The sequence below is a fragment of the Lissotriton helveticus genome, chromosome 12 (genome assembly GCF_964261635.1).
Source record: "Lissotriton helveticus chromosome 12, aLisHel1.1, whole genome shotgun sequence".
NCBI lineage: Eukaryota > Metazoa > Chordata > Amphibia > Caudata > Salamandridae > Lissotriton > Lissotriton helveticus.
Window position 1 is genome coordinate 66,631,135 of NC_136073.1, and position 15,977 is coordinate 66,647,111.

Sequence of the window (15,977 nt, forward strand, 5' to 3'; positions counted from 1 at the left end):
CTTGTTATTTTGCACCTCCTTGTCTTTTTCATATATTAGAACAATTTTCATCAACAGTGCTCCCCAGCATACATGCTAGCGCACCCCATATAGGCACACCTCTTTCCCTTAATTTCATAGCCAAGATGCCTTTCTCTTGAATTGCATCTTGTTGATCATAAAAAAGGACTTGCTTAGTTACAGATGAATAGGGCAATACAGTTGCCCAACTTTCTTCTCCTAAATATGCCTTTTCAATGCTCACAATATTGTTATGAAAACCCCGGCACTATTTAAATTATATCAATAAGCCTGAAGTGGTATGCCAAGATAATAGATGGTTTCAATTGAAGTATTGATATCCATATTATTTTAGGATAGAAAATAACAAAAAATTATAACAATCCCAATAAAAAAAAAAAATCAGAAATCAGTAGACTCTGTCCTAAATCGTGCAGGTTGCCATGTAACCTTTGTGATTGTTAAGTGTTTTTTGTCATTACAGATGGGCATACACTAAAGCAAGCCACCTGAAAGGATGTAGAAGGTGTGTCTAAAACCACTGAGGGCCTTCTTCAGGAGCTTTCATCAGACAGAAGGGTCTGTACCTCTTCTAACCATAGAAGGTTCAGTTCCATACTGGTCCGCAGCAGCAAGATGGAGAACGGCGAGGCGCAGGAGCACATGCTCTTTGGAGGTGCCTTCTCTGCAGTACTCCCTCCAGATTTCCAGGATGTGAGGTACAGACTTGTTGGTTTATTAATTAACCTGCTTGTCTTTTTATCTTTTTTGTGCTTTAGTTTTCGATGTATAAAACCAATTGACTTAGCAATTTCTTTAGCCAGCACTGTGACTGGTACTTTGTCTTTCTTGGGGCAATAATAAGTGCTGCTGGTTTATACACTCCATTTGAAGGCAGAGCTGGAAGAGGCACTCCTTGCTGTAAGTACGTAGAGGTGCTTTTGGTAGCTGCCCCGCATGCTGAAAGCATTTAGAGGCATAACTTGGTACTAGTAGCTGCACCGCATACTGAAAGCGTTTAGAGGCATAGTTTGCTGCTGGTAGCTGCACAGCATACTGAAAGCGTTTAGAGGCATAGCTTGCTACTGGTGGCTGGACCGCATGCTGAAAGCGTTTAGAGGCATAGCTCGCTGCTGGTAGCTGCACCGCATACTGAAAGCGTTTAGAGGCATAGCTCGCTACTGGTTGCTGCACCGCATACTGAAAGCGTTTAGAGGCATAGCTCGCTGCTGGTAGCTGCACCGCATACTGAAAGCGTTCAGAGGCATAGTTCGCTGCTGGTAGCTGCACAGCATACTGAAAGCGTTCAGAGGCATTGCTGGTTGCTGCACCTGCTGGTTGCTGGACCGCATGCTGAAAGCATTTAGAGGCATATCTTGCTGCTAGTAGCTGCACCGCATACTGAAAGCATTTAGATGCATAGCTCGCTGCTGGGAGCTGCACCGCATGCTGAAAGCGCTTAGAGGCATAGCTTGCTACTGGTGGCTGGACCGAATGCTGAAAGCGTTTAGAGGCATAGCTTGCTGCTGGTAGCTGCACTGCATGCTGAAAGCGTTTAGAGGCATATCTTGCTGGTGGTTGCCGCACTGCATCCTGAAATCGTTTAGAGGCATAGCTCGCTGGTGGTTGCTGCACCGCATGCTGAAATTGTTTAGAGGCATAGCTCGCTGGTGGTTGCTGCACCTCATGCTGAAAGCATTTAGAGACATAGCTCACTGCTGTTAGCTGGTCCGCATGCTGGAAGCGTTTTGAGGCATAGTTCGCTGGTGGTTGCTGCACCACATGCTGAAAGCGTTTAGAGGCATAGCTCGCTGTTGCTTGCTGGACTGCATGCTGGAATCGTTTAGAAGCATAGCTAGCTGGTGGTTGCTGCACTGCATGCTGAAAGCATTTAGAGGCATAGCTCACTACTGGTAGCTGGACCGCATGCTGGAAGCATTTAGAGGCATAGCTCACTGATGGAAGCTGGACTGCATGCTGAAAGTGTTTAGAGGCATAGCTCACTGATGGTTGCTGCACTGCATACTGAAAGCGTTTAGAGGCATAGCTCGCTGCTGGCAGCTGCACCGCATTCTGAAAGCATTTAGAGACATAGCTCACTGCTGGTAGCTGGACCGCATGCTGGAAGCGTTTAGAGGCATAACTCGCTGGCGGTTGCTGCGCTGCATGCTGGAAGCGTTTAGAGGCATAACTCGCTGGTGGTAGCTGGACCGCATGCTGAAAGCGTTTAGAGGCATAGCTCGCTACTGGTAGCTGCACTGCATACTGAAAGCGTTTAGAGGCATAGCTTGCTACTGGTGGCTGGACCGCATGCTGAAAGCGTTTAGAGGCATAGCTCGCTGCTGGTAGCTGCACCACATACTGAAAGCGTTTAGAGGCATAGCTCGCTGCTGGTAGCTGCACCGCATACTGAAAGCGTTCAGAGGCATTGCTGGTTGCTGCACCTGCTGGTTGCTGGACCGCATGCTGAAAGCATTTAGAGGCATATCTTGCTGCTAGTAGCTGCACCGCATACTGAAAGCATTTAGATGCATAGCTCGCTGCTGGGAGCTGCACCGCATGCTGAAAGCGCTTAGAGGCATAGCTTGCTACTGGTGGCTGGACCGAATGCTGAAAGCGTTTAGAGGCATAGCTTGCTGCTGGTAGCTGCACTGCATGCTGAAAGCGTTTAGAGGCATATCTTGCTGGTGGTTGCCGCACTGCATCCTGAAATCGTTTAGAGGCATAGCTCGCTGGTGGTTGCTGCACCGCATGCTGAAATTGTTTAGAGGCATAGCTCGCTGGTGGTTGCTGCACCTCATGCTGAAAGCATTTAGAGACATAGCTCACTGCTGTTAGCTGGTCCGCATGCTGGAAGCGTTTTGAGGCATAGCTCGCTGGTGGTTGCTGCACCACATGCTGAAAGCGTTTAGAGGCATAGCTCGCTGTTGCTTGCTGGACTGCATGCTGGAATCGTTTAGAGGCATAGCTAGCTGGTGGTTGCTGCACTGCATGCTGAAAGCATTTAGAGGCATAGCTCACTACTGGTAGCTGGACCGCATGCTGGAAGCATTTAGAGGCATAGCTCACTGATGGAAGCTGGACTGCATGCTGAAAGTGTTTAGAGGCATAGCTCACTGATGGTTGCTGCACTGCATACTGAAAGCGTTTAGAGGCATAGCTCGCTGCTGGCAGCTGCACCGCATACTGAAAGCGTTCAGAGGCATAGTTCGCTGCTGGTAGCTGCACAGCATACTGAAAGCGTTCAGAGGCATTGCTGGTTGCTGCACCTGCTGGTTGCTGGACCGCATGCTGAAAGCTCGCTGGTGGTTGCTGCACCTCATGCTGAAAGCATTTAGAGACATAGCTCACTGCTGTTAGCTGGTCCGCATGCTGGAAGCGTTTTGAGGCATAGTTCGCTGGTGGTTGCTGCACCACATGCTGAAAGCGTTTAGAGGCATAGCTCGCTGTTGCTTGCTGGACTGCATGCTGGAATCGTTTAGAAGCATAGCTAGCTGGTGGTTGCTGCACTGCATGCTGAAAGCATTTAGAGGCATAGCTCACTACTGGTAGCTGGACCGCATGCTGGAAGCATTTAGAGGCATAGCTCACTGATGGAAGCTGGACTGCATGCTGAAAGTGTTTAGAGGCATAGCTCACTGATGGTTGCTGCACTGCATACTGAAAGCGTTTAGAGGCATAGCTCGCTGCTGGCAGCTGCACCGCATTCTGAAAGCATTTAGAGACATAGCTCACTGCTGGTAGCTGGACCGCATGCTGGAAGCGTTTAGAGGCATAACTCGCTGGCGGTTGCTGCGCTGCATGCTGGAAGCGTTTAGAGGCATAACTCGCTGGTGGTAGCTGGACCGCATGCTGGAAGCGTTTAGAGGCATAACTCGCTGCAGGTAGCTGAACCGCATGCTGGAAGCGTTTTGAGGCATAGCTTGCTACTGGTGGCTGGACCGCATGCTGAAAGCGTTTAGAGGCATGAAAGCGTTTAGAGGCATTCATAGCTCGCTACTGGTAGCTGTACCGCATGCTAAAAGCGTTTAGAGGCATAGCTCGCTACTGGTAGCTGCACTGCATGCTGAAAGCGTTTAGAGGCATAGCTTGCTACTGGTGGCTGGACCGCATGCTGAAAGCGTTTAGAGGCATAGCTCGCTACTGGTAGCTGCACTGCATACTGAAAGCGTCTAGAGGCATAGCTCGCTGCTGGTTGCTGCACCGTATGCTGAAAGCGTTTAAGAGTCGTAGCTCGCTACTGGTAGCTGCACCACATGCTGAAAGCGTTAAGGGGCAGAGCTTGCAGCAACACTCCTTGGTGGTAGCATTTAGATGTGCCGTTGGTAGCTGCACCGCAAGCTGAAAGTGTTTATAGGCATAGCTGGCTTCTACACTCCTTGGTGGAAGAATTCAAAGCTGTAGCACACAAATGATAAAGTGTAGAAATCAATTTTCTGTGAATATTGCTAAATCGTGGATCACCAAGTAAAGTGTCTTGATTTGCTTTGATTCAAAATATTCATATTATTATTATTATTAATATTTAGAAAAAATGTTCATCAGTTTTGCTTTCGTAACTGCTGAATGCATACAGTTTATTTAGAGATATTTACATTTTCTTATGTGTTGCGAAACAACAATATCCTACAGCCTTTCTTTTCACATTCCCTGTTTTCCAGCAAGATTGTCACATAATTCAATTTAAAAACTCCTCTCACATTGCAATCGGAGAAAGGAAAGTAAGAACCAATCCCCATGTTAAAAGAATAAGCTACTATTTGTCATAAGTCATAGCCTGACATTTGACCTCTGTACTTGAAGCACAGTCAAATGTGATAACATAAACACAAAATTTAAAGGCATAAATGTATTTATTGCACAGACTTTCTCGACCTACCAAAAATCGTCTCGCCCCCCCACAGTTTGGGAAACGCTGTGTAGAAGCATAGCTTACTGCGACATTGCTGCCAGTATGTGGAGGTATAGCTTGCTCCAACACTCCTTGCTGTACGCCTTTAACCCCTTAGCTGCGGCGGCTATTCCGCCGCAACGCTAAGAGGGAGGCGGGGCTGCGCGGCGCTCCCGTACTCATGTCGGAACCGCTCCGTCACGGCCCTCGGGTGAGCTGTGCTTGTGACGGAACGGTTCCGTCACGGCCCCGCCCGCTCTTTAGAACGCTCAGCTGCGCAGGCGCGGCGAGCGGGCTGTGCGGAACCGTTCCATCACCAGCACAGCCCACCCGAGGCTCGTGACGGAACGGTTCCGTCACGAGCACGCAACGGGTTAAAGGTACTGCTGGTCTCTGCGCTTCTTCCTGGAAACACTTAGACATGCTGCTGATAGCAGTATTTATTCAAGAATAAAGTGGTCCCTATTTAGCCTTTGACTTCCACTGCAATAGTGTTATACTAGGAATAGAAGAAAACCTCTCAAATGAGTAAGTTTCAGTTATGCGTTTAGCAGTATGCCATGCTTGGAGGGATTCTGAGCTTCTACTAGCAGTGGCTCTCCCATCCTTGAGTCATTGAGAGATCCAGCCAGCAGCTGCACTTACTGCCTTTGCTGTATGATGTTTTGAGAGATAATGCTGTGCTGAATGATGGCAACTCCTCTGCTTCTTGCATTGTCGTCATTTTCGAGCCTCTGAGCTCAAGTTGCTCAGAGGCCTTTTCCCATGGCTGCCCTTCATGCTCTTGGAATGAGAAGCAGCGGCACTGCCTGCATGTTGGGTTTATGATGTGACCTGGTTTCTTGTGCTGTCCATTGGCATCTCTGCACACCTGGTTATGGCCTAGACCACTTTTGGTTTTTGCGCAGCCGATGAGGTGTGCATGTCGCTAATGGTAGTTCTGTTCAGGCATCTTGGAAAGTTACCAGACTGCCTCTAAGGTGCTTGGCCAGAAAGCTTAATTGCTTGCAAACCTGATAAAGAGATTCGTTTGTGACCTACTTTGTTTGGTTTTAATCCCCGCAGTCGTCCTGTTTTATTTTTTACCCTTTCAGAGTTTGTTAAGTGAAGTATCATTGCTTTTCGTAATAACACCTGTTGAATGAGATGACGTACTACCAGAGTAAGGAAAAGTGCACCATAGGAAGGCACGTTTGAATAAATGCTCTCACTAGCTCGTTCCATAGTCCTGGTGACTCTGCAGCTCTGCAAAAATGCCCAGAAGTCGCTTTCAGGTAGTCTCACGGGCTAGTGTGTGAGCTTGTCGTAAGTTGCAAGCTTTTCTAGAGTTTAAGGGCTGCCCTTCTCAGGTTTGAGCGTGAATTAATCTGAAGTGTTTGTCAGTGAGCTTGTATCAATGGTCTGGGGAAAGGGGGCACACATCTTGAGCCTTAGGTGAAAGACCTCTGTCATAAGTGTGCTGTTGACATGCTCTCGGGCAGGGTGTGTAAGCACTTCAGAAAAGATTTACGCACCTATTTAGATGTGTTAAATGAATGTTGTTCTATCTTTATCTCTATCCTAAGTGAACTTCGCGAGATACCTGACAACCAGGAGGTCTTTGCCCACCGCCACACGGACCAGAGCATCATTGTGGAATTACTTGAGTATCAGGAGGGGGTGGCAGATGCCAACGCTGCCAGGTGAGTAAACAAATGTGGTGAGCAACTTGAGAATAAATTAGGGTCCCAATTCTTAAAGAAAGTCACGAAAATGCACCTGCAGGTACATACCAATGCATTAGTGCAGATTTACGACTTTCACGAAGTCACAAGAGTTTAAAGAAGTGGACTGTAACTGTAAACCTTGCCCCCAGCAAAATTATGTGTTCGCAAGAAGCAGTAGTTCCTAGGCTGGAATTTCCTGTGAGTCTGCGCACACCCAAACTAAAATGTTTGAGGGTATTCACAGACTCATCGCCAATCTCTTCCAGCACTGAAAAAGTTTTGAAATTAACTTCTGACAAGGGCAAGAGTAAAACTTTTACCAGGACGGTGAAATAATAAGGGTGTACAGAAAAAGAATCCGCAATCACTCCGCGGATTTTTTGCATGAGCACATATATGTATATATGTGTTTTCGCCCTGGTTAATATCATAGAGTTTAACAAACAATGAGCGGCTTGGAGTTACGAACGAAATGTGGGCATAAGAATGCTAGAAAAAATGGAATGAGTTCCATTTCAGGCACTGAAAACTAATCTAGATTCAGAGGGATGGTGCTTGCAACAGAAGATACGCTGGAAGATGTGTTCGCCCAATCGGATGTACAGACATCGGCTACTAGACTCTTAAACATGGACTAACGGAAAAGGACATAATTTTTACACGCTGCTTGAATGTGTAAACAAGGGAAATTCATGGAATAAGATATTTTGTTAAATTAACCTGCCATACTGATGCATATTAAACCACTGAATGTAATCATTTGTTTTAACATGGCTCAAAAGAGTAATTTGCAAATCAATCTCTAGTTTATCTTTGGGGGAAAAAAATCTAGGACTAGATGGGGGTTTTAGGAATACATTTGTTATTTTGATTACAGAGATCACTAAGCTTCTGGAACTTAAGAGAGCCTCACTTAAGCTGACAGCAACAATCTGAACCTAAACTGTACAGTTTGAATTTACACCAGACTGAGTCAATGTTTTCAGACTTTGGGGGTAGCGTGAAGGGACACGATAAGTGCATACGATTACTCCAGAGATATTTAAATCACGTTTGTGGTTTCAAAAAGAAAGCTTGTAATATAGTGTTGGCTGTTGTTTTGAATCTTCTATAGTCTGCACAAAAAATCTTGGCCAACCCAGCCTTATTCCAAAGTGTATGATCTGAGTGTCCGAGCCCAGGTGTGAGAAAATGTAAAAGGAGCTATGAGTTATGCTCTGAACGCCACAAACCTCCATTCTTGTGGCTCCTATGGCTAGTAGAAAACCTCAACATACCCATTAATTTATATTTTAATTATCCAACTTTTTCCAAGAGGTTACATTAAAAATGTGTTCAGCATTGATGGCTGTCTGGAATGATGCATTTAATAATTTGAGATTACAAACCTTTTTGTGAATCTCCATTACAGCAGAATCTTTCCCTCCCTTCAGATAACAAGGATTCTCGCTGATCTGGCATACGGGGTCCATTTAGTAGTTTGACCACAATAGAACTCTGTTTTCAAGAACATAAATCATTGTATGGCCTCTGTGATGAGCAATATTTCAATTACATTGATCTCAAGGAGATCTTTCATGTTTTGTGGCTGTAGAGTTCTCTCTTATGTTCGTTTTTAGCACAGCCACAGTTTCTGAAAATTAAATGGCCTAATGGAATAATGATTTGGTAATGCTGAACAAAATGTACTTTATTTGGGACAATTATCTTCAAAGTCCAATTTCTGCTAAAGAGCAAAAGTTTATTTTTGGAGGTGTAGGCAATAGATCAGCCAATTTGCATTTGCAGTGCTACCTCACTCTTACCGGGCTTCACTCTACTCCTAATAGGCTGTACTCTACTCTTACTAGGATTTACTCTACTGTCACTAGACTATGCTTTACTCTTACTAGGCTATACTCTAAATTTACCAGGAAGTGCTCTACTCTTACTAAGATTCACTTTACTAGGCTTTACTCCACTCTTACTAGGCTATACTCTACACTTACTAGGGCCATACTCTACTCTTCCTAGGCTATACACTACTCTTACTAGGACTATACTTTACATTTACTTGGCTCTTCTCTACTCTTACTAGGCTATACTCTACACTTACTAGGGCCATACTCTACTCTTCCTAGGGTATACACTACTCTTACTAGGACTATACTTTACACTTACTTGGCTCTTCTCTACTCTTACTAGGCTATACTCTACATTTACTAGGTTGTGCTCTACTCTTAATAAGCTTTGCTGTACTCTCAATTGGCTATACTCTACTCTTACTAGGCTATACTCTAAATTTACCAGGCTGTGCTCTACTCTTACTCGGCTGTACTCTACACATACTAGGCTATACAACCATAAAGCATCAACGGCGGACTAAAGAAAACTGCACTTCGCACAAAGTTCCAACCAGTTTTACGCCCCATGAACTTGTTTTTCGGTACCTGCCTTCATTTGGTACCACTGCTCAGCAGAAGTTGAATAAATATAAAAGTGGAAGGGTGAACCTGAAGATATTATAGTCTACAACTTTCCAATTTTATTCTAAATTCTTTTTATTTTTCCTGTGATTCATAAAAGAATTTTCCACTCATAGCAACGTCCAGCCAATGCATTTCGTCTAAAGAGAATTTTTGGAACTTCATCAGGGCTGAAGACAATACATGAAAAAACATTAATACAGATTCATATATAAACATATTAAAACACATTGTATCGCATTGTATGGAAGACCAAAAAACACAAAAAGACCACACAGTCTTGGACAGAGGGGCACTATGACATAACATATTTTAGTGTATAATAGGACATCAAAACATGACAATCACTTGGTGATTATAACAAATCATACATACATATATAATGAAAATAAAGATAAAGCAACAGAACCTGACAAACAACCATTAAACAAAACTATATATGTCATTGTATGTTGTGTCCATTAAAATGTAATGGAGTGGCCTAGATAGAATGCACTATGACATAGCATCCAGTAGTGTGTAATAAACCACCAGAACATGGCAAGAAGTCAGTGAATAACTAAACATAAATCATTACATGTTTTATCCCTGAGTACCATAAAGGGACAACATAACAATAAGAAGTGAATATAGTTTTAAACACTTTTTATACACCCTGAACACACATATTTCCTCTATTTTAGGATATCACCATTCGAATGGTACAATACTTATTTGGTAATTTTATTGGACATCAGAGGACCTGTACATAACAAAAGTTTACAAAAACACACCTCCAATTTGTTCATATTCTTTATACTCCCATTACGGAGTTGTTATGGATTTAGTATCCGAAACTCTTTAGGTACATCAAAAAAATTATGACCAGGTGACCCTCATAATCATCGATCATATTCATCAAATAGGTGTATTTGTCTTGTTCCGTTCAAATAAGATGTTAGGGAATAGTATCTCCCAGATGCTACCTAAGGGGATTATGTTAATATAGACCAACTCCTAAGTATGGAAACATGATCACCTAAAATTATTGAACCGGATAACACCAGAGTTGTATATTCATAATGTATAAAACGTCATGAATCATATCTATATATTGCTTAGAGTAATCTACAAATTCTATCCATATCCAACTTGCAATGTATGGATCCAACAAACGGTATCCAGAACACCATCAACTACATCAATATCCCCTGAGGGGGTCTCTCTGTATAAGACTAATAGTTTGTAAATGCAAAACAAGTTAACCCACATTTATTTTCATAGCCGAGGACACGTCTAATTAAGCTGCGACTGCCCTTCCCCGATCGTAACAAAAGGAGAGATACATACTAGGCTCTAATCTACTCTTACTAGGCTCTAATGTTACTAGGCTATACTCTACTCTTCCTAGAGTTTACTCTACTCTTACTAGAGTTTATTCTACTCATACTAGGCTTTACCTCTATTCTTACTAGGCTGTACTATGCTCTGAGGCTATAATCTACACTAAGTTAACTTTACTCTGCTCTTACTAGGCTATACTCTACACTTACTAGGCTGTACTCCACTCTTACTAGGCTATAATCTAGACTTACTAGGCTATTCTCGACACTTACTAGGCTATCCTCTACACTTATTAGGCTGCACTCCACTTTTACTAAGCTATAATCTACACTTACTAGGCTGCACTGTCCTCTTACTTTGCTATACTCTACTCGGCTATACTCTACTCTTACTTGGCTATACTCTACACTTACTAGGCTGCACTCTACTCTTACTTGGCTATACTCTACTCTTACTTGGCTATACTCTACACTTACTAGGCTGCACTGTACTCTTACTTGGCTATAATCTACTCTTACTAGGCTATACTCTACACTTACTAGGCTGCACTGTACTCTTACTTGGCAATACTCTACTCTTACTTGGCTATACTCTACTCTTACTAGGCTGTACTCTACACTTACTAGGCTGCACTGTACTCTTACTTGGCTATACTCTACTCTTACTAGGCTATACTCTACACTTACTAGGCTGCACTGTACTCTCACTTGGCTATACTCTACTCTTACTTGGCTATACTCTACACTTACTAGGCTGCACTCTACTCTTACTTGGCTATACTCTACTCTTACTTGGCTATACTCTACACTTACTAGGCTGCACTGTACTCTTACTTGGCTATAATCTACTCTTACTAGGCTATACTCTACACTTACTAGGCTGCACTGTACTCTTACTTGGCAATACTCTACTCTTACTTGGCTATACTCTACTCTTACTAGGCTGTACTCTACACTTACTAGGCTGCACTGTACTCTTACTTGGCTATACTCTACTCTTACTAGGCTATACTCTACACTTACTAGGCTGCACTGTACTCTTACTTGGCTATACTCTACTCTTACTTGGCTATACTCTACACTTACTAGGCTGCACTGTACTCTTAATTTGCTATACTCTACTCCTACTCGGCTATACTCTACACTTACTAGGCTGCACTCTACTCTTACTTGGCTATACTCTACTCTTACTTGGCTATACTCTACACTTACTAGGCTGCACTCTACTCTTACTTGGCTATACTCTACTCTTACTAGGCTATACTCTACACTTACTAGGCTGCACTGTACTCTTACTTGGCTATACTATACTCTTACTAGGCTATTTTGCAGAAACATTTCATGTGATGGTGCAGATCTAACAAACGTTTTCCGATTGCCCTATAATCAAGCCTGTTTTGTATGGGATATTGTATCAAACATAATTAATATGCAGACTTTCTTTAGCCAAGAGAACATATAAATTATATTATTCATAAGTCTCAATTCGGAAATACCTGGCTTTATTTAAGGCTCTTTAGGGCAAGCCTGCCAGCAGTCTGGCTTCAAAACCCCTATAGGGGCGTCCTGAGGTTTAGAGCCCATCCATTGCTCACCATGGGTTGGCTTCACTCTCACTCGCGTTTGCTTTCTTCTAATTCAATGGCTTTCCTTGTCCCATCTTGTCCATCTTGTGTTTGTCTGCTTTCTGGAAGCCTCTTGACCGTGTCTCTGATTGGCTGACTCCTATCTTACAAATGCTCACTTTTAGGAAGCTACTTTTTTCTTAAGCCCCTCACCCCCCATTAAAGTGCATGAGTTTTCCATCTCTCCCCCTCTTGGGCACCCCCAACTGGCAAATACATGCCCCCTCCTCCATGCTGCTGCCTTCCTCATGTTGCTAGCTCTCTCTCTCCCCCCCCTCTCTCTCTTGTGTGCTTTTCTTCCTGATTAACATCCTGCCTCCCCACATTGTGTAGCGTTCTCACCCGTATGCTTCCCCCCTCACCCCAGTGTTGCTTTCCTTCGTCTTCTGCTTGTCCCCTCCTCTTTACACTACCGTTTGCTCCATATTCTATGTAATCAACTGATCTGACACTCTGGGCACTCACTGACTTGGCGCGCTGCTCATCTGTTCTATTGGCCATAATGCGAATACATTGTTGCCAGATAACTGGAAAAGTTTGGAGATTAAAAATGAGTGTGTGCTGTAGCAACAGCTTGCAAGTGACGTCACATGCCTTCTGTTTCCAGGTACCATTTTGAAGACATTGCCTCGGCCAATGATGCTGGCGGCCAGGAGCGGTCGGAAGTGCTGAATGTTGACCTCATTTCCGGAGACCAGTTGATGCTCGCGGAATGCTCCAGTGCCTGGTTCCTGATTGGAAGGCAGATGGTGTCAAAGTTTAACGAAGAGGTAGATAGTTCTCTCCATCTTGGGAAGACATCACTTGACTGAGCCAGCAGTTTAGCAGCTGTTTGTATATGGGTGGGATGACTGGGGCGCGGTGTTGATGACGTTGTTGCATTGGGGTTGGTAGACTAGTTATTTTAAGTGTCCCCTGGAACGTTGAGAGTGACAGATTGCAAGTTGTACACATCGTGTTATGGTTTCAGGGAGGTAGATGTGGGGAGAAGCTGTTGATGGCCCTGAAAATTAAAAGCAGCAGCAAGCACAAAGGCCTGTTTTTGGAAGACAGCCAGCTGGCTTGATGTGGGACATGCCTTCATAAGTTTAACAGAGTTTTTGTTATGAACAAGTTCATTCAAGATGGGTTGATAGATGTCGGGGGAGGGGAATGGAAAGGGGAAGGCTTTGATTTTGCTGGTTAAGTAGTGGATTTTATTAAGGACCAGTGCTGACAAGTGCTATGGTCCTTTTTAAACAACAGTGGTCCCTTACAAGCATAGGGAATCGATTCCCAAGGTCCCTTACCGACTTTATTGGGTGCCCTTGTTGTTTTCAAATATATAAGACAACTGCTGTGGTAGCAGCTGGAAGGATAACAATTTGGAATTCATGCTCAATGTGTGTACTTCGCTAGAGGGACTTAGAACACAGACTGCACGGTAACTCCAAACTACAGTCCCTTCAGCAGCCACCACAGTACTTGAAGAACAGAGATGGTGCACAGATGCACCGACCTCTTACTCAGTTTAAGACCAGGTGTGAGCTAAGGAAGTTCATGTACATAGAATTGCAGATTATGTTGAATCCTCTCTAAAGAGAACACAGTTTATTAATTATCTTTGTGATCTGCTTCCAGGCCAGAAACACAGTGAATATTTACATGGGCCTCTTCCGCCTGCCGCAGTTTGCTACAGAGGTCCTCCTTACCTTCAATGATCCAGTCGCGATTAAGTGAGTCACTGAAGGAATATGTTTACGCCTATGTGACCCGGATTTATTTATTTGGCTTGGTACCTGGAGGTAGTGTTTTGGCAAAACCATATCTTTTATTTTTTCGGCTCCCTACTGTCAAGCTCTACAATAGTTTGGCTTTAGCCAAACACTCACTTTTGTAACTGAGCAATCATATCCCCGACATCAGGAGGGCAATAGATCAACGATACCGGTTTTCTCAGCAGGCAGAACTAACCCTTTTCTGTGGTATCAGTATCTCTTTTCTGCACTTTGTCCTGTCTATACTTTCAGGGCTTTTCTCTGTCCAACATCTTCTCACGTGTTGTCTCGCTTGTTATCGCTGTTTTGTGTACTTTCGTGCACTCTATGCTATTCATGAAGGTTGCCGCAAAGAAAGAAGAGATGGAAATAGTTCAATTAATCTGAACTACTGGCAGTTACTCAAGGTGCATTCCATTCCACATTGTTTAGCTTGGCTGTGTTACTACAACCAACCATATGCAAATGAGTCTGACCTCACCCAATAATTGACTGCCCAGCCTGATCTGCTATGCCACATCCTCTCTGAAAGTGAACACATCAACAACATATAGGTTTCCTCCTACTTGGGCCTCTTCAGTGAGTTGTTGCTTGAGTTGTGCGGCACAGGGATACAAGGATTTTAGTCTGGGAATGTAAATCCAAAGGTAGGGACCCTGGAAAACATCATCCCAAGACTTATTTTGACTTAGCGACAAGCACAAACAACACTTGTGTTATAATTGACACATTTTTAAATATTGCTTGCACAAAGCAGGCCAGCGTGTTACTAGTTACAGACTGGTCCATGGAGACGTGATTCTACAGCAGCAAAAATGCTACAACAATGCGGAGGACAGGTCTAAGAGGTTTGACTACACATCAATGCAGAGATCAGATGTACTTCTGCAGATGGACCAGGTCAGCTAGTGTTGGCTTTTCAGCAGATATTGGTTTGCATGATCATACTTGTAATGAGGCACTACAGGGGCTGGTGGAACATGAGGTGCATCTCTTGTGGGCATTTATCAGCTAAGCTAGTGCAAACTGGTGGGAAACATCCATTCTGGCAGTATCAGAGAGGTGCTCCATACTGTACAGGGTCAAAGGGAAATATAAGCACCCAAGAGGTGTGTTTAGTGGACGAGGGGCTCAAGTGGATAGCAATCCTGCAGGTTCCTTATTTAAGAATACAGAAACTGAACAGAAGACAGTAAGGTAGCCAGGCTGGAGCGAGTGCTGTAGACCCAGGAGACAGAGGTGAGGCATGCTTCATAGGTCAATGTTGAAATCAAAGGCAGGCCAGCACCATGGAAGGCAGGGATTGCTGTTGAAAGTATTGTTCAAGTGCCAGATAACCTTGTGTTTTGAAGTGGTACATTGAAACTTGAGTGGTGAAACTGTATATAGGTAGGGAATCGCGGCTGTAGACAATTGTATCAAGCTATCATTTATATGATACCACTGCTATAAAATTGTATTCAGTGTTTTGATGTTATAAGCAACTAGGATAAACAGTTCCTGACCATGCTATTGTTAACTTTTTTTGCATGCATACATACACTGTTTTTATGTCTCGCCTACCAAACCGATAACAGCCGACCGGTAGCCAAAGTTGGGTCAGCAAAAGGCTCGAGAAACTCTTTGGGAGCACCAATTTAAAAATAGAGCGTTCTGATTAGCCCAGGGAGCTTTATTTCCCTTTAGCCAGTGCACTCCCACAGGAGTCAGACTACTGCAGAGCGAGCGTTCTGATTGGCTGCCAGCAACATCAGAAAAATGTTGCTAGGAACCATTACAGGACTTGGGGATCTAGTCCTCTGTCCTGCAGTTGTAAAAAAAAAATATATATATATATATATATATATATATATATATATATATATATACATACATATATATACATACATATATTTCTCGAACGTGCTCGTTATATAAAACGAAAACAGACGGAACTCTTGAGCTATACATTTTAAAAAAGATTTATTGGCAGACCCCCTGCCCCCAAGACAACAGACGCGTTTCACCCAAAAAATAAAATACATATATATATATATATATATATATATAATATATATTTATTATTTTTTTGATCGCTGTTGCGATTGCGCTAAATTGAAGGAAGAAAACCAAAATGGCAGCCAGGGCCCTCATTTTCAATTAAAGGCACCGGTGAGTCCACCCCTGGGGCTGCATTGTTTATTTAAGAGAAGGTGGGCATGCTGTCCCCTC

General features: G+C 43.6%; 1 protein-coding gene across 7 annotated transcripts in view; it reads left to right on the forward strand.

Annotated features, from left to right (window-relative positions):
- Positions 1 to 15,977, forward strand: part of RANGRF (RAN guanine nucleotide release factor) — a 75,418-nt gene that overhangs the window by 40,168 nt on the left and 19,273 nt on the right. For all 7 annotated transcript variants that reach the window (XR_013603502.1, XR_013603501.1, XM_078669103.1 and 4 more), the window contains exons 2-5: positions 485 to 719; positions 6,457 to 6,573; positions 12,617 to 12,779; positions 13,630 to 13,724. Coding sequence is in view for 5 of the 7 variants with exons in the window: in XM_078669103.1 (XP_078525229.1) it covers positions 637 to 719; positions 6,457 to 6,573; positions 12,617 to 12,779; positions 13,630 to 13,724 (458 nt within the window). In the remaining 2 variants the exon portion in view is untranslated. The remainder of the gene's footprint in view (positions 1 to 484; positions 720 to 6,456; positions 6,574 to 12,616; positions 12,780 to 13,629; positions 13,725 to 15,977) is intronic.